Source organism: Antechinus flavipes, chromosome 6, assembly GCF_016432865.1.
Source record: "Antechinus flavipes isolate AdamAnt ecotype Samford, QLD, Australia chromosome 6, AdamAnt_v2, whole genome shotgun sequence".
In the NCBI taxonomy this organism is placed as follows: Eukaryota; Metazoa; Chordata; class Mammalia; order Dasyuromorphia; family Dasyuridae; genus Antechinus; species Antechinus flavipes.
The window spans coordinates 100,899,077-100,923,800 of NC_067403.1; the positions used below are offsets into that span (position 1 = coordinate 100,899,077).

General features: G+C 36.0%; 1 protein-coding gene across 10 annotated transcripts in view; it reads left to right on the top strand.

The window, feature by feature from the left end:
* Positions 1 to 24,724, top strand: part of PALLD (palladin, cytoskeletal associated protein) — a 485,836-nt gene that overhangs the window by 445,137 nt on the left and 15,975 nt on the right. For 9 of the 10 annotated variants that reach the window (XM_051964161.1, XM_051964163.1, XM_051964169.1 and 6 more), the window contains 5 exons: positions 985 to 1,120; positions 4,538 to 4,636; positions 5,555 to 5,608; positions 7,035 to 7,256; positions 12,293 to 12,442. In XM_051964161.1, the coding sequence (XP_051820121.1) occupies positions 985 to 1,120; positions 4,538 to 4,636; positions 5,555 to 5,608; positions 7,035 to 7,256; positions 12,293 to 12,442 (661 nt within the window). The remainder of the gene's footprint in view (positions 1 to 984; positions 1,121 to 4,537; positions 4,637 to 5,554; positions 5,609 to 7,034; positions 7,257 to 12,292; positions 12,443 to 24,724) is intronic. The other variant, XM_051964162.1, reaches the window with a different exon arrangement.

Genomic DNA, 24,724 nt, shown 5'->3' on the forward strand with positions numbered 1-24,724 from the left:
CCTAACATTAATCTTCCCATTCAAGTTTATTGATTTTTTTTTTACTATGGAGATAAAATTATAATATTCTGCAGTACAGCTTTTTAATACTCATTTCAACAGGTCCAACCCAGCTTCCAGCAGAGTTTTGTTGTATGTATCCACAAAACCAGGTGCTATGAATGATATGATCTCATGTTGCTAAGTTTCTTTTAATATCAGAACTATTTATTCTATAATTGAAGCATTAAATTGTGGTCTTTTCAGGAATCATGGACTTTAATCATTAACTTATTATAGCCCAAGTCAAGCAGAAGAAGGGTAAGGTAGAGAAAAATAAGCCACAGTACACAGATAGATAGGTGGCCTAGACAAAGAAAGATCCCTATATAGCAAGTGCCTAGCATTATTAACTGCTTATTTCCATAGCCCCAGAATATTGGCTCTGCCCCCAGCAAAAATACTTTGGGGAAGGAGAGATAGATAGGGGATTCAGTTCTTCTCTCTTGGAATTCTAAATGGCCCCAAGACCACCTCATGAGGTTCTAAATCTCCTGAGCCTCAAGGAAAGAATGTGATCTTAAGGGAATATTTAACACTAAGGGAAAAAATGGACCTAATATATCAGAGATTTAGTTTATGTAAAATGAAAGTAATCCCTGATTGTGGTCATAACCATTAGTGGCCAAAACAGCACTAAAACTTAAAACTAAGATCCTAGTTGTCCCTGGCCCTTATGTCTCTCTAGTGAAATATGCTGCCTTTGTAAAAACATGTCAGTTTTTCAGCCCACAGACATTCCAACAGTAGGTTACTCAAACTGTAGCAATACCTTTCATGATTCTTTCCATTATTGTTTGCAGCAGACATAGCAGAAAAAAGAATGAGAGTGACAAGCTGTTGGACTGTATGCTCTGTCTTTCTGTTTGAACTGGAACTAAAAGATTCATATGCACCGCAAGACACTATCGTGTTTTAGGAATCCTATTGTGCTTTGTCCTGCAGGGGATTTCCAAAGAAGGCCAGCAGAACTGCTCGGATAGCCTCTGATGAAGAGATTCAAGGCACAAAGGATGCTGTCATTCAAGACCTCGAAAGAAAGCTTCGCTTCAAAGAGGACCTCCTGAACAATGGACAGCCGGTACTTAATTATAAATGTGGGCCTTGGACTTCAAAGGGTCCCTTGGTTAGCTGCTTGGAAAACGGTCGCATACTTTATTAAGCACATTTCTTAAACACCCTTTGGATTTAATTTCATTTTTTGCTTTAAATCTCAGAGTTCATATTTTGAGCTTGGGACTGGGGGCTTAGTGGGAGAGAGAACTGGAATGACATTATACTTCCTCTACACAGCTCTCTTGAACCATTTGTTTCTTTGGGCTATGCTGCAGGGGAATAAAAGAGATCTGGGGAGAAAATGTGGAAAGATGGAGAGGAGAGCAATACAGGCAAATTGAGTTGAAAGTGGGGTAGGACTCTGAAGTGGATTGTATCTGCCCAGGAATATGTGTTAGAATGAAGGCCTCCTTTCCTTTGATTCTGCTCCTACATGTACTTTCTATTTATTGGTATAAGTTTGCTTTTCCCCACCCCCATTGACCTGCCCAGTCACTTGTGCCAGACCACAGCTAGATGTTGAACTCAGAATTAGTAAGTATGAAGCTGGTTTCTAAAAACAGAAGTCCCTCAGCTCTCTTATTATCTAGGGAAAAAAAAAAAAAAAAACTAGAGAAAAATTAACTTTATGCCACAAAAAAGCTAAGTGAAGAAACTCAGGGTCTTGTAAGAAAGTACAAGATGTTTTCTCCACTTCACTAGACACAACTATTTCCTCTTCGATGTTCATTGCTGATGCTCCTCTCAGTAGATCCCAGTCCTCAAAAAGACAGTTGGGACAGTGGGATTAGAGAGTTCAGTGCTTCTTAGGCAGAGAGAAAATCCTCTTGGGCTTTTGTCTGGACTGAGAGCAGGAATCATTACCTGATTTTTATATGGAAGGAGGAGGAAGGGTTATTGGTATGACCTTCTCTGTACAGGAGTGTCTTTCAGAGTCAAAAAAGTCACCATTCCAGGCATATTTTTATCAGGGCGCTTAGAAAATGAGAGTACAGAACCATAACATGGCCATGGCAGAAGAAAGTTATTGAATGCCGATTTTAATTGGAAGGGCATCCTAATTTCACGTCAAGAAGAAATAGAACACAAATGAAAATTTACCCATAATTCTTCTGGCTGCAGAAGATTTCCACAAAAGGAAAATATTGACTTCTTGAAATAAGTGCTTGCATGTGTAACTGTACATGATCTGGAAGCACTCCCTGGCTCTGTCAACTAAAAGCCCTTGAAATACTAAAACAAATACTTAATGTCAACTTCTTCAAGCTAGGTAAAGGCACCTTTCCAATTTTTTTTTTAAACATTCCATACGGAATGTCTCTTGGTTGGAGCAAATCCACAGGCTGTTTGTACTTGTTAATTAAGTTAAAATGCATGCCAGTTTAGCAATGAATGGCATTCATAAGGTACCCCCAAATATTCATAATTTTTTAAAACAAATGGATCAAGATTTCCCTATATGGAAGAAGATATTGTCCAAAAACATTTCCCTAGTATCACATGTTATTCTCTCACCTTTTTTTGGGGGGAGGCACCTTCCTTATACAAAGAATTAATTCTCTCCAGGGGGCATAGACAGAAAATAGCTAACTTTTATAGATCTACAACTACACTCCGGTGTGGATGCTATTATTCCTAGTTTGCAGATGAGAAAACTGAGTTGGAGGGGTTAAGTGCCCTACCTAGGGTAATAACTAGTGTTTGAATCAGGCTTTGAACATATGTATTCCTGACTCCAAGTTTATGTATGGGCTGCCTCAGTGACCTACTGACACAGGACACAAAATTAAAAATATAGCTGGTTTACTCTGAAAGCCTATTTTTTAAGAAGGAGACTTCAGATTGGTCTCAGTGGTCTTGCTGTGAAATAATAATGACAACAGAAGAATAAATGGCTATTTAGAAAGGGAACTTTGTGTGGTGCTCAAGACTTATTATGCAAGACATGGCAATTAATTTATTCCAACTTTTTTTCTTTAGATGAGAGAATTTATTTGAACACTGACACCTTTCATGTTCATTGCCCCCTGCTAGCCCCTACCTTCTTCTTTACATTCACACACACACACACACACACACACACACACACTACAAACATACTTTATCTAAAGTTGGAAATTGTTAAAGCTTTGGGGCTGTTTTTAATTTGGCACATTTCTGGTTTCACTTCCTGGCTATAGCTGGGACCAACACCAACCAATACCGGGCACATCACAAGAAAGTCCTAGTTTTATAAGTTTTCCCATCATGTTTTCTTGACCATAATGCTTCCAGTAAATTTTGGGTCCATGTTCAGGAATTTTAAGTTTAGCTGGATTGAAACTTCAGACTTAGTAAGAATTTGAGTAAGAATGAGTAAGGGTACATTTTTGTTTAAAAAGAATAGAGCTCATGAGGGGGACCATTAGAATATGTCTCCAGAATAACTCCTTTACAAGATTCAATGCCTACAAGAGATAAGCTAAATAGCAGCATAGTAATCTACCATGTCTTGTATTGTAATAGACTCAATGTATTTTTGAAATGATCATTTATAGATCATGGAAGAAGAGTTAGAAAAGATCACAGGCTCCCGCTTATCCAGCCTCCTCATTTTGCTCAATATTTAAAATGCACAAAAGTGCAGTCATTTGCCCAAAGTCACCTAGAGAGTAAGCATTAAATATGGACTTTGAATGCTGCATCCACTACCTTCAATTTCTGCTCTTTCCACTAGACCAGGCTAAAAAATGGTTGTTTTTCTTTGCCCAGTGATTAACCAGCCACTCTCCAAGTTGGGAAAAAAAAAAAAAAAAAAAAAAAAAAGATTAGCAGATGACACCTTGGCAAATACCTTTCAAAGTCCTGTCTAGGCTGCTCTATTCACATCAAAGAGTCTGGATGATTATTCCATTCATATATATATGGATTAAAAATATAGATAGATAGATCTAGATCACATCTCAAATACCAAAAAGTACAGAAATCCCTCAAAGTTCTTTAACTTGAAGAAGTCAAAAAGTAAAGTCATCACCACTATCAAACTAATCTAAAAGTTCCTTAATAAGGAAGTGTTATGAGGTCACATGAAAAACTGAGAGAAAGAAATGACCTATTGCCATGTGAATATCCACATTTGTCTTAACATTAAAACTGTGAACCATCCCATGTGTTTTCCATATGAGTTTCTGCCTTGTGGCTTACTTACTCACCTTAAATTTGTGTCTCCCCGATGGCTCTCAAAATTAATGATCTCATCACTCAACATTGTGTAATGTTTTCAGAAGCATCAAGAAGGCCAACTGAGGCACAAGAGAGAAATCAAAACTTGTTCTCCTGCAGGAGGATGAAGATGGCAAGGGGGGAGCTGTAGAAAAATGCCCATTTTCTTTTTGTTATTTTCTTAAGGAAGTTTAATTTCTAATCTCTACCTTTTTTCTCCATCTCACCTGCCTCTCTTCAGAGATTAACCTACGAAGAAAGAATGGCTCGTCGACTGCTAGGTGCGGACAGTGCCACAGTTTTTAATATCCATGAACCTGAAGAGGAGCCTGCTACACAGGTGCTGTATTGTTTTTGGCTTCCTGAGAAAATAGAAAAATCATTATTGTTTGACTTTTTGGATCAGTTTTGTGGGGACTGGGGAAGACTCACAAAATAGTGAAACCATAATTTTCATGTAATAGTGAGTGAAAATCGTCACATTCTTCTCCTTTCCTCCCTCCTTCACCACTCCATCTTTTCTCCTTTCAAGTATCTTTCTATTTATTCTCTCCTTTCATTCAGTATTTTGCCCAGAGGAGAACAATGCTTATCAATGAAACCTATAGGGTAGGGATCTGTTAGTGATGATGCTTCAATCAATCCCTCAGTAAACAAACATTTACTAAGAACTACTAAGAACATAGTGTGTCAAGCATTATGCTGTGCACTGAGGATAATCAAAAACAAAAAAAAAAGCAAAACAAAACAAAACTGTCCCTGCTCTCAAGGAGATTACTGTCTAATGAAAATTTCTCATTAAGAAACCACAGCTTCCTTAAGAATTGGGAGAATACGTGTAAAATATTTTTTAAAAAATTTAAGATAAGAATTGGGCAATTATACTTGAAAGGCCTAAAGTGGTACTTTAAGCTTTCCTCATGGAGGGAAACACTTCCTATACCTATTGAAATTGCTACATTATCTTTTAAATCTTGTCTCTGGGCTTTCTAGATGTTGTCTCAAGTCAGAAAAATGCCTTTTAACAGAAGTTTAAGGGGCCAATTAAACTATTCTTCAGGAGGCCAAGTAAACTAACTATTCCTCATGGCCTACTTAAATATGACCAATGACCTCCAAACCTTAAAGGTTCCCCCCCACACCTTGTGTTAAATATTAAACGTAACAATTCCATTTTAACTAAACCTCCAGAAATTGTGTTGTTGTCCTACTCATGTATACCATTAGTTTTCACCTTTATTTTTTTCTGCCATTACAGGAAATTGGTTCTCTTCATGCTTCTTCTATAGTGAATTCTCAGGATGGTCAAAAGGTTACCATTTTCACCTTTCTTCTTTTTTCTTCTATCTTTCATTCTTTTAGTATCTTTGTTGTTTTTCCTACCCCTCCTTATCTACACAGATAGCTATCTTTCACTATCACAAGTTGATCTTAAATGATGTTACCAGTTTATATTTTAACATTATTTCAGCTGAATAGCATTACTGCAACTCCAGACTTGCTGCCATTAAATTAGATATTCTAATGTAATTCTATCTTCCTTCCATCATCAGCTGATGCTTGTTACCCAGTGTTGCCTTCTTTTACATCTGTTCTGCCTTTTTTGTAAAAGGATAATCACATTTGCTGATGAAATTTGATAGAACATAGACAAAGAAGCTGGCCAAATATTTGTTTTAAGAGATTTATCTCTTTTTGTACTTCTTTCTTGAAAGCCATTGAGTTGCTTGTTTTCGCATGAGTAAACAAGCAAATCTGGATTACTCCAAAAGAATACAAACATTTCATAAAATAAGTATGTCTATAAGAAAAATGAAGGATGGGACAGACTCCACCCTGAACTATGTAGGCTGCTCAAAGACAGTAGCAAGTATCCAAAAAATTCTTGTTCCACTTCTATGACCTTCCGATTATGTGACCTATTTAAGAGAGCAATAGTTAAAACTCATGGTCTAATATTTTCAAATTGATCATTTTGTGAATGTTCTACTACACAATTAGAGAATGAGAAGACCTAGTTTAATAGTTAGCAAGCTGCCAACACATGTCTTCTATTTAATTTTAATTGGTTCACTTTTAAATCTAAATTTTGGTTGACTTTTTAGTCTTTTTTTTTAAAAGGGTGCAGAACAGTTCATTATAGAGACATGAAGTAGAAAAGAAGGTTAGAGGGAAGGCAGGAAGGCCAGGTATTGTCACGAGTGATAGACAAGGACATGGTACCATTTTCTTATAATCTATGTGTAAACAGTCTTATGTAGACTTACAGCTGTTGACCATATGTATCGTTATTCTTCTGGAGAGACACACCACCTTAAATCTGTTTTCAGCCTAAGGAAAGAAACCAGTATTGTGTTGAATTTTATTTTTATGAACTAACTATTCAAAAATACATGGCCTTGATATGTTTGTGTGTGTGTATATATATATATATAGTGTTGTTGTTTTAATTTCTGAGAGAAAGAAAAAAAATTAATAATCAGATTTTTTTTTGGATGATAGGACTTGAAAACAATTTCAAATATATGTACACATTTCCAGATGTTCTGTTTTACAAATAACTTGACTCGAGCCCAGATTATGTTTTCCATCAATGTAGCACCATATTTTCCACATGTATAAAAGCCTAATATCTTTTAAATACCTTATGGAGTAGAATGATAGAGCTTGTGAGATACATTGTGCCACATGGGATGGGATTATTGGATGCTATCATGACCTTTCTTCGCTTACTGCAGGAGTACAAAGTGTCCAGCTGTGAGCAAAGACTCATCAGTGAAATAGAGTACAGGCTGGAGCGGTCTCACCTGGATGACTCCGGGGATGAATCACAACAAGGAGATGTGCCGGCGGAGAATGGAATGGCACCATACTTCGAGATGAAGCTGAAACATTACAAGATCTTTGAGGGCATGCCGGTGACATTCACGTGCAGAGTGGCTGGGAATCCAAAGCCAAAGGTGAACTATGATAATAGTTCTCTAAAAGCAATATTTTCTTAATTGCAATGAATTAGCATTCTCCTTTCCAACAGATAATACATGATGCAGATGGAGAAAGGGTAAAGAAGATACAGGATATTCTGTGTATTCTGGAGATCTATAAGAAAGTACTTTCCTTTCTCAAACTTTTTTTAAATTTTCTTTTATATCACCTGATTTCATCAAAGAAAAAGCCTAATGTTAAAAAAATAAATAAATAAGGATAATGTGAATTTGCAGTTAACTGATCCTGAAAAATAAACATGATGAAAAATACATTTTGAAGATTCATGCACTCAAAGATTAGAAATGGAGCCTTTTATTCTTTTAGAAAAAATAATTTGTTGGGAGAGGTTTAATTACAAAAGTGCCGTTAGTTCAAGAATGGATCCATCAGCTTTTTTTTTTTTAATTTTCAATATAATTGGCTTCCTATGTAATTTTTTGTATTGAGAAATGGTCCATAGGCTTTAGAGATTTTAATTAGTTGAATATCCTAATCATAAACATACGTACTATTTATTGTAGAAATTGTTTATCTTAAACAAAGATAACCACACAACCTTCACTTCATCTTTTATCCTTCAGTATCCTTGGGCTTGTAGAAAGGTCTGGAAGTTTTTGAGTATATCATTAACTTCTTTCAGGAGAGAATAATAATTGATACAGTAATGTTCTTTCTTTCCCCATAGCATATCAACAGCTCCTCCTTAGAGTGAGGTGGTAATAGTACAGGAAATGGTACAGTACATTGTTAAATTTTAAGGATAAGCATTCACACCTTGGGCATTCCACCACGAATGGAATAAATCAGAATTTGAATTGCTTTTTTGTTAAAATGTTAACAGTGTAGATTAAACTTCAAAGAGCATTCAGATATATATTTCTACATTTCTCCTCTCTCCTCCTCCACCACCCAGGCTGGTTGTTACACATTTACTAGCACATCTCTGTTTAAGACAGAAGTGCATGTTATTATTTATGTTTATTAACCCCTTTTCTCGTTTTCATTAAAATACTAGGTCAAGACAATTAAATTTATCCTAATGTTAAGATTACAGTACTTCCACTGTCAACCAAAGGTGAAGAGATGATGATGTTCTTTTTAATATAGTTCAATGTATAAGAAACACCATGGAATGGCATCAGTGCTGGCATTCAAGTTGTATGATTCTGGGCACTCTGACTTTAAGATTAACTTGTGGGACAGTTGTTGTTCCAGCTTCAGTTGTGGAGGAATTTCCCTCATTATTGGTATTTCTATCTTCAGATCATGTACCAAAAAAAATACATATTTAAAAAATTAATATTTGCTTTTATATCACTTTCATTTGTAAGTATATCCAATAACCCCTTTTCCTTCCCCCAGGGGTTTAATCCCTTAAAAACAAAGTGAAAAAAAGCATTTCAGCAAAACTCTCCAATCTGTTTGACTGGCTGCCAATGTTCCACTCTCATGATTCCCCCACTTCCACGAAAAAATGAGGAAGGTGCAATTTAAGAAATATACATTAAAATAATTAGATAATTAATATATGCAAAGTAAATGTCAAGTAATCTCAGAAAGTTTGTGGAATATCAGAGTTCAAATATTTTTTAAAGACTCAAAGAAATGAAATCATCAATTATGTTTGTAATTTATTTTTTTAAATATATAATTCATCCCCTTAGGTCCTTAGCTTGCAGATTCAAATGTACTCTTGGCTTATCCTAGCTAATTGTAGAGGTTTGCCAGGTTATCATAGAGGTCTGAATGAGGAACAATAACATTTCTAGCACAAGGGTTGAAAATTGGGATTTATAACTATATTATAGATGTGATGCTTCTATGGGGTACTAGGTTTGTGATGAGCACCTAGTGACTTAAGCATACTGAGATCTCTGCTTCTTATCACTGAAATAGCAGAAATAAACCCAGACATCCTAAAATTCATTTCTTAACTCTTTTTTTTTTAAGAAGACTAATGGATTTCACAGGTTTTGGAATTGTTGTGAAGTTGAACTCAGTTTTTTTTTTCCCATTCTCAGACCCTCTCCTCTTATTACAGTGATAGGAAGTGGGGAAAGAACTATATCTGACAGGAATCTTTGGAGTTCCATGGGGAATATAGGAGGCATGTGGCTCACAGTTGGGAGAAAAAGTCTACAAAGGAGCTCATGCATTTAATTCTCACAAGTTATGAAGGCCACATTTGCAGGCAGGTCACAGAATTCTAGATTTAGACCCAAAAGAGGCCTCAGAAATCATCTGGCTCAGGGCTTTTTAAACTTTTTCTACTCATGACCCCTTTTTTGCCTGACAAATTTTTATATGACCCCAGGTATATAGGTATACAAATCAAACATTTATTGATAATAAATCATAATTTCATCACTCTCCCCCATTCAGTTACAAGACCCCACAGGGAGTTGCAAACCATAGTTTAAGAAGCTGAGATCTAGATCAAGGCTTCTTAAACTTTTTCTACTTATGAGTCCTTTTTGCCCAAGAATCTTTATGCAATTCTAGGCATATAGATATATAAAATGAGTATACAGATCAAACATTTGCTGATAATAAATGTTTCATGACCCATATAAGGTTGCAACCACAGTTGAACAAGCTTTTATCTAAACCAAAAATGTCAAATATACCCAAGTGCAGCCAGATGAAGATAGATATGCAAAATAGATGTGTCATCTCCACTACCTAGATGATATCATTTTCTGACACTGAACCATTTAAGGGCATCAAAGACTTCAGTGGCAAGAATTTTCCTTTTTGAATCATCAGGGACTGTAGTACCGGCAGGAACAGTTGGCAGACTGATGGGTCACAGTGATTGCTTCCCAAGAAATTAAATAACTTGGCCAGAGTCACGTAGCTAGTAAGAATCCAAGTCAGGATTTGAACTTGACACTTCCTGGCTCCAAATCCAATAGTCTATTTACTGTGCCCCATCTTTCATAGGTGGCTTTTCTTAGTCCCCTAGTTACTTAGCAGCTTCCACCACATTATCTTACATTCATATATAAATATATATATATATATATATATATATGTATATGTATATCTTGTACATTTATCATATGTATATATCATATTCATATATATAAGAAAAGTGTATATATGTATATATATGTGCATACAATTCTATATACTTAAATGTACATATTGTCTCTTACAATAAAATATCATCATCATGAAGGTAGGCAGTGATTGCGTTTATTTTTTGTTTGTTGAAGGTTTTTGGTCTAGCATAGTACTGGACAAAAGTTACTTAATAAATACTATATGACTAATGGTGATAATGATTTAATGTATTATTTAATGATTATTAAGGGAAACCTCCTGAGGCAGTCTCGTTTTCGGATAGTTCTAATTGTCAGGAAACTTTTCATTAAGTAAAGACTAAAATTTGCCCCTTTACCAACTCCTAACAATCAGTTCTACTCTCTGATACCAGAGAGAAAAACTCAAATCCTTCTCCCTCTATGACAGGTCTTCAAAGACCTGAAGACAGCCATTACCTCACCCTCCAATTGAGTCTTTTCTTCTCAAGGCTAAATATCCCCAGTCCTTTAACTGAACTGCATGTCATGATCTCAAGCCTGTCAACAACTGATTGCCTGTGGGATGTTTTCCAGTGAACAGTGTCCTTCCAAAAAATGTGTTGCCCAGAACTGAATCCAATACCATAGTTGTGGTCTGACCAGAGCAGAGAATATCGGAATTATCGCCTCCTTCTCAGCAGCCAAGACTTTTTTCATAACCCAAGACCCCATTAGCTTTTATGATTTCTGGACCACACTGTGGGTTGATAAACATCTGGTGAGCACTACATGTGTCGGGCACTGTGCTAAGGATACAAAGGCAAAAGACTGCCCTTACAGAGCTCGAGGTCTAATGGCAGAGACAATAAGTAAATAAGTAGTCTTTTTGTTGTATTTTGAAAGATAAAGGCAGCCTTTTGTATATCATTTACAGATAACAAGAGTCCCTATGTAGGGAGAGATTGAAGATCAGTTAGCAAGCACTTATTGGTTAAGCACTATGCCAAATCCTAGGGATACAAAGAAAAAATTAAAACTGTTGATTATTTAGGTATAAGATTTCAACCTCATATGCCCTAGAAATTATGTCATATGTAAAGAAGGAAATGAAACAGACATAGTGTGATCCCTTTATTAGCTTAATAATAAACTAGATAAGTAACATAGGGCCCACCAGAATTCAGTGAGGGAAATTAAACTGACAGTTTGTAAATAAATATTTATCTTTTTTATATTTGTATTTGATGAGGGAAAGATGATCACTGTTTGTTTGTTGTTTGTTTGTTTGTTTGTTTTTATGGTGGGAGATAAGATGAGTGACCAAAAACAAAGAAATCCTGGTAAGATGTAAATGGTGAAGTAAAGTAGGGCATTTAATGGGAAAGAGAATGCTGGGTCTTGGGCTCAGATAAAAAACTAAGATTATATTACCAGAAAAGAATAGGCACAATTTCAATAAAGAATTCCAGTTTAGAGAAAAAGAAATTATTTCCAAAAGAAGTTCAGTTATTTCATGTTTTCCTTTCTCAGATAAGTAACTTATGGCTACATATTTTATTTCTTTAAATATCTTTTGTTTCATTTTGTGTGGGTATACCCTCTACTAACCCAGATTGTTGTCCTTTCATGCCTTAATAAATGGTCTTGTACATTTCCCATGCCCCCCAAATTAAGTACTTCTCAACTATATTTTACGATGAAGGTCTCTGAATTGAGTTGGGCTGCTCTCAGACAAAAGGCCAACTGTCCATCACTGGGCTGATATTCAAACCCTGGCAGATATTCTATTGCACTGGCATAGCTCTTGAGAAACAAGGGTCGTCCCTTAACAATGAATGTCTAAGTGCAGGGTGTTTGTGAAGGAAGTTTTGCACATAACAAAATATAGCATAATGGTCTTTACTGATCACACACTAGAAGCAAGTAGTCGGAAAGGAAGTTCTTCCATCCCCTTACTGTTCATTTATAATTTCTCTTTGCAGATCTATTGGTTCAAAGATGGGAAGCAAATTTCTGCAAGAAGTGATCACTACAGCATTCAAAGAGATCCTGATGGAACCTGTTCTCTTCACACTACAGCCTCCACCCTAGATGATGATGGAAATTACACTATCCTGGCTGCAAATCCCCAGGTAAAGAGAAGTGTAACTTCAGGTTAATCAGGAACCTTGTTCTATAATTCTTTCATAAGGTCTTCAGTCTGACAGTGGCCCTGTTTAGTTGAAAAGTGAAGTCATCCTTTGGCTCATGTGAAATTTTGTTTTGTTTTGTTTTCAAATAGTACCTTGTTAGAGAATAGAGAATCTTTTAGTTAATGGAAAAGATGTCTTAACATTTGCTTTAATTAACATTTCTTTGTTTCACTCATCACTTCTTATTAATCACATCAGATAGGCTTTTGAAGGAATCATTCTAGATAGTCGCTGGTGACAGAAATATTAATGTAATGAATTAAAACCTTGAAATATGCATTAAACGAATGAATTAATTAATTAGTTCATTTATTAAGCACTTACTATGTGCTTGTGATACAAATGGAGAATATGAAACAATCTTTGCTCTCTAGAAACTCACATTATAAAAACAACATATAAAAGAAAACAGCCTCAAGGTGGAGAGAAAAGTCTGAAATTCCTGATGGTGCAGTCAGTATTAGAGTGAATTCTCTGAGCTCCTTAAGTTGTATCAGAAAATCTATGACCGTACTCAAGGTTCTCAAAAGCATAAAGAAAAGTCAAGTGGGAAGACTTTGAGGAACTAAGACCCAGTGCTAGGTCAGAAGCTCACTTGCTACTGTGGAAAATAGAACCTTTCATGGTGATTGAGTGGTGTTTGGAATATTTTTGTGACTCACTAGCTGTCTTGCACCCTTCATGGAAGGATAGGAAATAAACAGGTATTGAAGAAGCCAGTTTTAATGTCAACAATGTGGAAAAGTGTTCTGCAAACCATAAGACACTATTATACAAATGTTAGTTAACTATTGTTCTTACTACAACCATGAATGCATTCTTCACGTTTTTCTATCCTCTGTAATTCTTGCCTGTGTTTTTACTTTTATCCTCTACACAATGTCTACCCTGATCTCTCCTTCCTTTTATTAACTTTGGGATGCCATGCAGAATTTTCTCCAATTCTTGAGAAATTAAGCTTCCCAAAAGCCAGCGCATTTTTGTATATGTATCCCCAGTACCATATAGTTGGTGCTTAATAAATGTTTTTTGTTTGGTTGCTTATCTCCTATTTTTGACCAGATATACTCTAAATGATTTTCTCTTTACAACATCCTGGAAATTATTGTTAGTATCTTGCTATAGCCTACCCACAGATCCCCACACTTTTTTACATTGCCCTCTGAGCTATGCATAATTTTAATTCCTCTGAGATCATTGTATTCCCTGATTTTAAGACAGGTAAAATTATATCACAAGAAGAATACTGGTGTTAAGGAAAATCAGCAGTTTCAAATCATTAAAAGTACTATGATTTCCGAAATGTAATTCAAATCAATCTTGTATGTCATTTGAAGATTAGCTTATTATTCCATACAAGATTAAATAATTCTGGGGGCTGCCTATTTAACTTGTCATATAACTTTTGATATCTTAAAATAAAATAATTATAAAAATAAAATAAAATAAAAATATCTTAAAATCAGGAGGTAGGTATTGGAAAAAAAGACTTAAAAAGAGATAATAGAGGCAGCTAGGTGGCGCAGTAGACAAAGCACCAGACTTGAAGTCAGGAGGACCTGAGTTCAAATGTGACCTCAGATACTTAACATTTCCTAGCTGTGTGACCCTGGGCAAGTCACTTAACCCCAATTGCTTCAGCAAAAAAAAAAAAAAATTATACACACACACACACACACACACACACACACACACACATAAATAAAAAAATGATAGATCTAGATTGGAAAGGAACTTTAAAGGCCCATAGTCCATCTGCCTCATTTTCCAGGTGAAAAAAGTGAGGCATTTTTAGAACTTAAAATAAATAGATCCTGATTTTGCTGCTTATTATTTGCACTTTGAGCACATTGTTTTCTCTCTCAAACATTCACTTTCCTTATCTTCAAAATGAGGGAACTGCATCTATTGCCTTTAGCTCTAAATCCTCTGATTTTCTAACCACTCCAAATAGTGTTACCTTATGTCCAATTGTGGTTGAAAGAACCCTTGAGTAGGATTGAGATAAGAAAGTTTCTAGATAGACTATGACCAGAATATAAACTGATATAGTCTTGGAAGAAAAATATCCAAGCAGTATAGTGCTTATGTGGGGTCCTCTCAACTTTTGGCTTCCTCTCTTAATTCTCTTCCACCCACATAGTTAGGAAGGACTTAGGGAGTGAGCTCCCATAACCATTACAACCTCACAAAGAGAAAGAGCCAGATCGCAGGGCCATCGCTTAGGTCACAGGAGAGTGATTTGTGGCCCTGGGAATGCTGCTGTCTTAAGGAATGGTCAGACCTTCATCAGAGATCCCATAATTCTGCCCTGCTGAATTCTAAGGGAGTCTTTGAATCAGGAAAAGAGTTTCCTGATAGCTCTTCCCCCACCAAGTAGAAGAAGAAAGGTGGACAAGAAAAGAGTTTGAATCATTGATTAATTCTGGCTCTTCTCAGCCTACTTCTCCAACCCAGGTTAGAATAACACACCTGTTTTGGTCCCCCCAGAGTGGGCTTAACTTTTAAGTGAAGTCATTAGAATTCCAGAGGCTACTGGTGGCTCCAAACGGCCTCCAAGGCTACCATACCAACTGGGAATAGAATATATAGAATAAAACTTTGGAAGTCACCTTTCCTACTTTAAATAGCCAAATTGAGGGAGTAAAGAAGCAAAAGGTCTGGATCATTCTCACATGGGATAATAAGATCTTGAATAATGTGCAGCTGGCTGGATAGAGACATTTATCTCACATTAAAACTGTCATGGGAGATTTTTTTAATGCCCCCTGCAGCTTGGACAGATGCTCTTCAAGCTTCTCAACAAGGCTTTGCCAGTATGTCTTAATCCTGTGTGCAAAACTTCCTGCTTTTTAAATCTTAGGTCGTCATTTAGCAGGTATTGCCAACCACCCAGAATCATGCCAGACCTCATGTTGGTTTTGTGAGTCACCACGCAGAAATTGGGATGAGATTTACCATCCATTAGAACCCAGACTGGTATTTAGAACTGACAGATGGCAAACCATTTTTGTGCCTAGGCCCCAGCGTGTTTTATGCTTTGTTGCTACAGGCGTACCTCCACAGAGCTGTCTAACAGAGTATTTTGTCATCTCAACCTGATAACATCTGTCAGTCTGAAGTTATTTGCTATGCTCTTCATTTTGCAGATTATAAAATTAATACTCCAAGAAGAGCCATCTCAAAAGAAGGCCCTGTTCCTAAACTTTTTTCCAGGCTCTTAATTCCCAAAGCGTAAAATAATTTGCATTGTTGTGTAGCTTTCTGTTTGGCTGGAAACTATATAATTTTTATTTTCTATCTTCTTTGTTTACCCCATCTAAAAAAAAAAAAGAAAGAAAGAAAGTTGGAAAGGGAAAGCAGGGGGAGAATTCCCCCTTTTTTATGGTACATTGCAGCCTGCCATAATGTGAAATGACCAGGGGGGAAGAGAGGAGAGCTAGAGTGGAAAAGTCAGTTGGGTTAATGAAACCCATACGGTCAAAATTCCCTGAACAGTGGAAAATAATTACAGTAAACAGTCCAAAAAGCAGGGTGAGAACCAGGGTTAAGAGGAAGATATTGACGTTCAGTAAGGGTTCTATTATAGCCCATAAAAATAGAAGCCCTTTTCAATGAAGTTTTCCCACCTGGATTAATCTTTCTGAAATAAGTAGCCCTTCAGGTTCTGGTTGACAGTGTCCAAATTCTGCTTGGGAGAAAACATGCTGTTATGATTGCATATGCTTCTGTGTATCCTGTTTGGTGATTGCTGCAGGAGAATGAAACAGCCACAGTTCAGTGAAAACAATGAGGGATCACGTACCATAAGACTAAAAGCAAGGCCAAAATGAGAACCTAAGAGAGAGTTTATTTTAGGGCCTAATCCTATCTTTAAGAAACAATTTAATCTAAACACGAATGTTGTGCTCTGTGTTTGTATGTTGCTAAGTGACCCTGCAGCATCATGTCTGGATTCTGGAAATGGTCTCCAGCAGTTGGTAACTTCCGCTGGTTGCATATCACGCTTAAAAAGGCAAGCTTTTGCATAGACCCTAGTGCTACAAATTGAATCTGATAAACCATGAAATATAAATGTTTTTTCCACTTTACATAAATAATAGGCCTTACGCAAGGGATTAGATGATTTTTTACAGGCTGGAGGTTTAAGGCAAAAACCCTGTATAGTTAAATATTCCAGCGTATCCTTGGGAGTGCAGCATTGAGCTCTTTAGGTTTGTTTGGAATTGAAAAGTCACACACAGCTGGGCTTGTTAGAGAAAGGTGGTCTTGTTGATGATGTTTAGTTTTTACATCAGAAAGCTTCCGGGCTCATTTCTGGCAAGAACTTGCTTCCTTTCATGTAGGGAGCCCTATTTAGTCATGGTGGAGAATGGACAAATTAGCAACATCTAATGAAGCTCTATTAATGGGTAGCAGGGGCAACTAAGAATAAAATTATTAGGACTAATTTGTGCAAAAGAGGAAGAAAAAAATGAATAGTCCCTAATTTTTTTTTTAATTAGACACTTCCTTACAAAAATCAAAGTGTAAATTGTGGGATCTGTCTTTTTAATAATCTGCTTTGGAGTTTTGGTTTCATCCATCTGTATATTCATTAATATTCACTTACATAAATCTCTTCAGATCATTTTGCTAGTGCTTAGGGAGACAGAAAATTTAGAGGATTGTTTCAACTAATTTTTGACTTTTAAAAATAGAGTTGTTAAAGTGTTAAACATTTTTTTTAATGAATGAATGAAAAAGGCATTAAGCACTTAGTGGCAGGAACTATGTTAAATTCAAATACAAAAGCAAAGATCATCCTTAAGTGGACAAGATCACTTGGTTCACAAAGTAAGTGAGCAGAATTATAAATAGATTTACACTCCCTATTCAGGAACAATGGAGAATTTAATCTGATTATGGTTCACTAGCCAGAAGTGAATGGAGAAAAGAGGAAGGGGTAACTTCATGGGCACAAGGCAGCGGACTAGGATAAGAAGGTAGAGAATCAGTAATGAAGTAAAGGTTTTTTCCTGAAATAATAGTCCAGAAGAAGCAGTTGCTATGCAGGAGAGTGATAGAGAAGTGGACAGAAGTTTTTCCAGAATGGAAAGGAGGTTGACAAGAAGGAAGAGATGGACAGAATTAGGGAAAAGGGAAGCATGGCTCCAGGGCTTCCCCTGAAATGGTAATCTGAAGAGGAAAAAACGAATGTTTTTAATCATTAATGTTGCTCACATGTTTAAGAGCCAGTGACAAGTTCAGACCCCGTGTTAACAAACTAATTATTAAAAAAATCTTCTGTTTTAGATATGTGGGAAAGATTGATGCTAAGAGGAGGTTGGCAGGTGTGACACACAGAGAAAGGAGATAGAGATCTTTTGGTGGCATCTGTATAATGGTTTCTGGACAGTGGCAGGGGGAACAACACCACAGCAATGGTTTGAGAGCTAGACCCTTAATCTAAATAATTTCAAGTGATTAAGTTAAATGCTTTGTGTGGGGTGGAGGAAAGTGGAGTGTATCAGTGTGTACCTGTTCATACACATGCCCACATCAGATACTAGAGTCTGACTGGTCTAAAAGCATCATTTCTCCCAACATTTAAAGTAAAGAATTTGGATTCACTACAAGCTTAGCTCTAGATATAGCACTAAATTCACATCACGAATGAGGCGCCATTGCTATGGGCAAATAGAGCAGAGAAGGACAGAAAAATCACAGAAAGGTTGATTACCAATTGTGAGCCAAATGACACGACTCATTTGATTTCAATATTTCCACAGGGTCCTTTTGTTTTGCAGGGTGCCTCCCCCTATTATGTCACCCCCTCTCCAGTGGCTCACCCCACCCTGTCAGAGTCCCGTTCCTGCTCTCAGCACCCTGACTCTGCCCCTGCCTCAGTCTACCCCCTGTGTCTGGGCCACATATATATAAGTCATTGAGAATTCTCATTGTTTGCTGGATTCTTGGAGACAATAGTCCCATTCAGCCCTGGGACCAAACCATGAACCATTTGGTCCCAGTAAATCTCTCCCCTTTAATAAATTATTAAATTGTTCTCTAATCTCTATCCTGCCTCAGTTTCTCCAGCACTACACTTTGGCAATGCAGAGAAGACCATCTGGTAGTCATAGAGGCAAAGAAAGAATCTTCTGGGAGATAGACTTCATGGAGAATTTTCAGTAGAAAGAAAACTGTTGAGGAATCACATCTTCTGGAAACTTAAATCTCCCTTTTCTTTCTCTCTTTACCTTGCCCTAAACATAGTCATGCTCAAGACAAACATTCATTGCATGTCCCACCCTCTTATGAAGGGGCCTTTGCTTCCTCCTTAGAAGGGAAAAATAACTACCAAAGCTGCATCAAATATGCACGTGTCCTTTCACAGTAACTGCCACTATAAAGAAGTATTTTGTATAACAAAGCCATTTCAAAAGCAAGGGATAGGCTCAGGATACCAGTACTTTGATCTGCTTTCAGCCAATGATGACAATGAATTATTTAATACAGTAATGTGGTGCAGTGGAACAGGTGTAAGATCTGTAAGGACCTCTGTGACCTGAAGTACATCACTTACTTATTTAAATAATAAATAAATAATTCATAAAATGAGACTGACCTAAGATGATCCCTAAAATCCTGTTTTTACTCTATTTTTTATAGACTCTAGTCAGTATCCATGTAATTTGATAAGTAAAATAAGCAGATAAAGATAAAAATATATAACTATAGCAATAGATAGGTGGGAGGAAAAAAGGAATAGATGAATGACTAGGATTTATAAAGTACTTAAAGATTTGTGAAACATTTTATATCATTTATTTTGATCTTCACAATAACCCAAAAAGGTAGATTTCATTATCATTCCCATTTAACAGATGAGGAAAATGAGGCTGAAAATGATTAAGTCACTTGCCCAGAGTCACACAGCTAGTAAATGTGTGAGGCAAGATTTGAACACATAACATCAAATGATTGTAAATAAAAAGACTTGTATGTGTACTTGGAGATAAAGAGGGGAGGTACTAATATCGTGAGAGCTAGATATAGCCCTTAGCTGTCCTTAACTCTTTCTCCCTTTCATATATTCAACCATCCCCTGCTAAGAAGGAAACCAAAAAATTTCCCAAGTCATCTACCAAAACATCAATTCAGGAGCTTATATGCTTGATACACTTCCTATTTTCTCCTTGTAGTCAAATATATCTGACCCTTAGATCATTCGATTTGAAAGGGAATTTTTAAGATTCACTAGTCTACTTCCTTTTTTTTTTTTTTTTTTTGGATGAGGAAATGAATCCCAGAGACATAAAGTCACTTGCTCAAATTGACACATTTGGTTGGCAGAGCCACGATTCAAATTCCTTGGGATTCTGACTCCAAATCCAGATTTCTTTTTTTTTTTTTACTATATCACAGCTACCTCTTTTCACTCACTGACTCACTGCAGGCAGCTGTGCTTCCTCTCCAGGTCCTAAACCTAAAGAATGTGTTTTTAGCATGTATAACATATCTTCCTTATTATAGCAAAATTTCACTTCAACAAACCAATTAGCAGGCCTCATAAAGTCTTTTGTAGTAGAATCTTACTTATAATGTAAGGCAGATCAGGACCTTTTCTGAAGGTCTTTTCTTCTATCTTGGAACTTTAGTGTCCTAAAGGGCCTCTGGGATGGAGGGGAGAGGCAACGGCTATTCAGAAACTTCATACATTTCACCAGGTCATCTAGGATAACTTGATTTTTTCGAAGTTAGCTCCCTTCCTCACCCTCAGGTAATTCATACTAGGGTGAATCTAAACCCAAGATTTGTTTTGGTTTATTTTAATATTTTATTGAAGACATATTCTTACATCATTGTCACTTCCAACTGACTCCTATACCTCAAAACAAATAAGCATGGTCTAGCAAAACAACAGCTTGGCCAGACCTACAAGTAAATATATGTCTTATTCTATCCCTAAAGTCTACCACCTCTCTGCCAACAAGCAAGACACTTGCTTCATCATCAGTTCCACGAAGTCATCATTAGACATAATACTGATAAGAGTTCTAAAGTCTTGCAATATTGCTTCCCCTTACTATATTGTGATCATCATGTGTAAAATTGTTTTGATTATGCTGATTTCACTTTGTATCAGTTCATAAAAGTCTTAACTTTTTAAAATTTTTCTAACTAATAAGCATTTTTTTCTCCCTCCTACCTTCCCCCCCACCCAAACCCTAAAGAAAGGAAGATATAGGGGAAGAATGAAGGGATGAAAACTCTTTTGTTTGTTTGTTTGTTTGTTTGTTTTAATTTTTAATAGCTTTTTGTTTACAAGTTATATGCATGGGTAATTTTACCGCATCGACAATTGCCAACTTTTTGTTCCAATTTTCCCCCTCCTTCCCCCCACTCCCTCCCCTAGAGGAAAGCTCTTTTAACAAATACGCATAGTTAAGGAAAACAAATCTCCCTACTGACCAATGTTTAAAAAATGCATTTTAGTTCTATGCCTCTCTCTCAGGAGATAGCATATTTCATCAAATCTCTGGAACTGTGTTTTATCATTGTGATAATCAGAATTCTAAAGTCTTTCAAAGTTGTTTTTCTTTATAATGTTTTTTAATCAATGCACAAATCACCCTTATGTTTCTGCTCACTTCATTTTGCATCAATTTACAGAAATCCTCCCAGTTTTTTCCCAAAAACCATCCATTTTGTCATATCTTACGGAACAATAATATTCCACTAGTTGTGAATAAAATTGTTTAGCCACTCCTCAATAGATTGAGACCCCCTTCATTTCTAGTTTTTGTGACTACTAAAAGAGTGCCATAAATATTCTCATTTAGATAGGTCTTTTTCTTCTTATTTTCATCTCTTTGAGGTATCATGGATCTAGTAACTAAATTCATCTTTTTTTCTTAGATTATGACTAAATTTCTAGATGATGCTTTATTTTAGTATGAAGGTGACCATGAGTTCTTTTCTTAAACATTTAATTATTTTAAACACGAATTTAACTATGATGAATATAGGAAAAAAGAATAGAAAAATATTATCTATAAAGATATGAAGAATTGCAGTTTGGGTTTTTAAACGTATATATTAAATTTAATCTAATAGATTCTTATGCTGTCTTCTGAATTTGTTTTAGTTCCATGACTTGATGTGCCATTGACACTCTTTATTTTTTTTTTCCTTCATTATCACTACCCATCATCTCACTCCTCCTGTATGTCTTCCCACCACAAAAGTCTTTCGTTGCTTAAAAAAAAAAAGTGTCCCTGGAGGTCTTGAAGGCTCTACCAGGGCAACACAAATCTTGGCAGTTCCTATTTAACTGGAAAGATTTCAAGTACAGACCTCACAATGAACTGTGCCTGTTTGTCACCCAAGGACCAGCCTCAATAAATTCATCACTCTAAAGTTAGGTACCAAATGATGCGCTGTTTTATTGTTCCACAGAAATTCACAAAATTCTCTGCTGAGTCATAGAAGAATTGTGATCTGATCATTAATGACTGGCATTTATATAGTCCCTTAGGATTTATTAAATGCCTTCTGTATGTGTCAGGTGAGGGAGCACTCCCATGAATGGGGTCATACATTCTTGAAATCTCGGAGTGTGATTTATTACAGCATGATTTTGGCCACAATAAAAACATATAAAGTATAAGAATTCTGTTCCTGGTATGATAGGAAGTATGGTCAATCCTGGAGTCAGAAAAACTTGCATTTAATTCCTTTCTCTGATATATATATACATACACATATATACATATATATAGAAAGAGAAAGGCTAAGTGACCATTGGTAATACACTTAGCCTCTCAACAAATCAAGCAAATCTCTAAGATTATAAATGCTAGACTGACCAATTTACATTAATGGACTAAGTTCCCACACATTGGTGAAATCGTGGGTCCAGATTTTTTTTTTTTTTAATCACTAAAATGTCAAAGTCTTTAATGAGGAAAGCCATATTACCTATTTACACAATTAAAACTATTCACATAAAACAAAATGTACTGGCTTCTCTCCTCTATCCTCTCTCCAAAATGATTATGGATTCTGCATGTTTACTTATTAAAGCAAACATATGCAGCTTTTTGGCAGAAGATCAACTATTTAAAGTATAATAGGGGTCTTCTAAGTATGTGACCACCCAGTTTTCCTGTTGCAATTGGAGACTTCCAGGCCTAGAGGAGCCTCATTAGGAGACTCCAAACCAGCTTAACAATTAGGTTCATGCCAAGCATTAACCAACAGGTCAGCATGAGGGAAGTTAGCCTCCCACGGCCTGCATTTTAGGTACAAATAAACATAAGGTAACTCGAATGGAACTGGTTTTCATTAGTAACATTATACCTCATCTTTCATGAGGATTTTTATGAGAATTCTGCCGAGTTTATCTGTGGTCGTGACAGGAAACATTTTAAATGCTAGTGGGGGTCTGTAATATATATTTTTGGTATCCTCTTGTGATATTTCTCCTGAGTATAGAGATGATTCTGGTTATAACCATTCCTTCCAGTCCAGTCATTCCTTTCCCTGTGTATCTCTTACTCTCATGCTCAAAAGTCATAGAATATCAAGAGTTGTAAGAGACCTTAGATCTCTTTAAAGTCAAAATTCTTCATTTTAGAACCCGAAAGGTGGAAGTTTCTGACCAAAGGAAACGCAGCTAGTTAGTGACATATTTGGATTTTAAACTCAAGTCTACTGCCTCCCATTCCCAAGGTTATGCTGCTTCTACTTTCTTCTACTATTTTCTAGTGAAATTGTAGCTTTCTTGAATCTCTTGAGTGTTCTATCTTTGCATCATCCAAAGCATCTAGCATAATGTCTAGGATAGAGGTTTCAAAATACTCAACCATAACACTACCGAGCAAGACCCAACTAGAGTAAAATTTTATTTCGGAAATATTCAACAAAACAAGTCAAGGATCTTAATGTATAGTTCAGTGGCCTTGTTTCTACTCAAATTTGACACCTTTGGCTTAGGACTTAGCAGTCATTCAATAAGATTTTGTTGTTTAAATGACTGATTCTGTAGCAATTAATAAACATGTATTAAGCAGCTACTATAGGTTGTATGAGTTCATACAGAACATAGAAAAGAAAAGAATTAGTCCATGCCTTCAGACCTTAGGGATGAACTAATTCTTTCTCCAAAAAAAGGATAGATAGTAAATAGATATAAAGTCTTGGTAGAATTGTATGACCAAAATTCTGAAATCCATACTTCTCTTTATCATGGAAAAAATAGTTCTATATGCATCAGCTGACCTGATTTCATCAGTGCGTATACCTTCCACTGGATAGTATCTCCTTTATGCCTTAGTAAATAGTTTTTATGAGTTATTGTTGTCAAAAAAAAACTAGTAGAGTGAATGAATAGTTATAAACTGTTAAGATATGTCTTCCATATAATTTGTTGATATTTCATCAATTATAATATCATTTATATTAATAGCACTATTCTTTAGCATATTTAATATTAGTCCATGATATATATATATACAGCCATAGCTTTTTTCCAGAAGATACAATAGCCTAAAATATATACTATATATTTTAACTACAGATTTTTCAAAAGACTAAAAAACAAGCAATTAGAGTCCTATAGAATCACTGAGTACAAAATGACTTTAGAGACGTTCTGGTCTAATCTTCCAGTTAGTCTAGAAATGTTATTTACTCCATCCAAGGTCATTCAGTTTGGATTTGAGCGCTTGTGGTCATAGGGTTCTATCTCACAGATCAGTCCATTGCATAGCTTTGGACTTTAAGAAAAAGTTATTTTGACCTGGAATCTGCTTCCCTATAATTTTTCTCTATTAGTCCTACTTCTGCCCCCCTGGAGCAGCATAGAATAAATCTATTCTCTTTAATAGATGTCAATCCTTCACATTTTTTGAAAATGTCAACTGCCATGTTTTCCTTGTCTTTTTTTTTTTTTTCCTTCAAGCTAAACTTCCCAAATTTCATCAACCATTTTTCATTGGTTCTTCTGTCATGGCTGTTCTCCTCTGGATGGGATCTAGTTTGTCAATGTCTCTGATAGACTGGTACACAAAATTAAATATCCACCTCCAGATATGATGTGACAATAGACAGGACTAAGTTCTCTATTCTTTTGGACACTTGGGTTTTTCTCAGTGTTTCATTGAGTGCATTTGAGGTTTTCTGGTAACCATATCATGTGGTTATCTATTAATATACTGTTTTCTTAAAAGAAGTTTG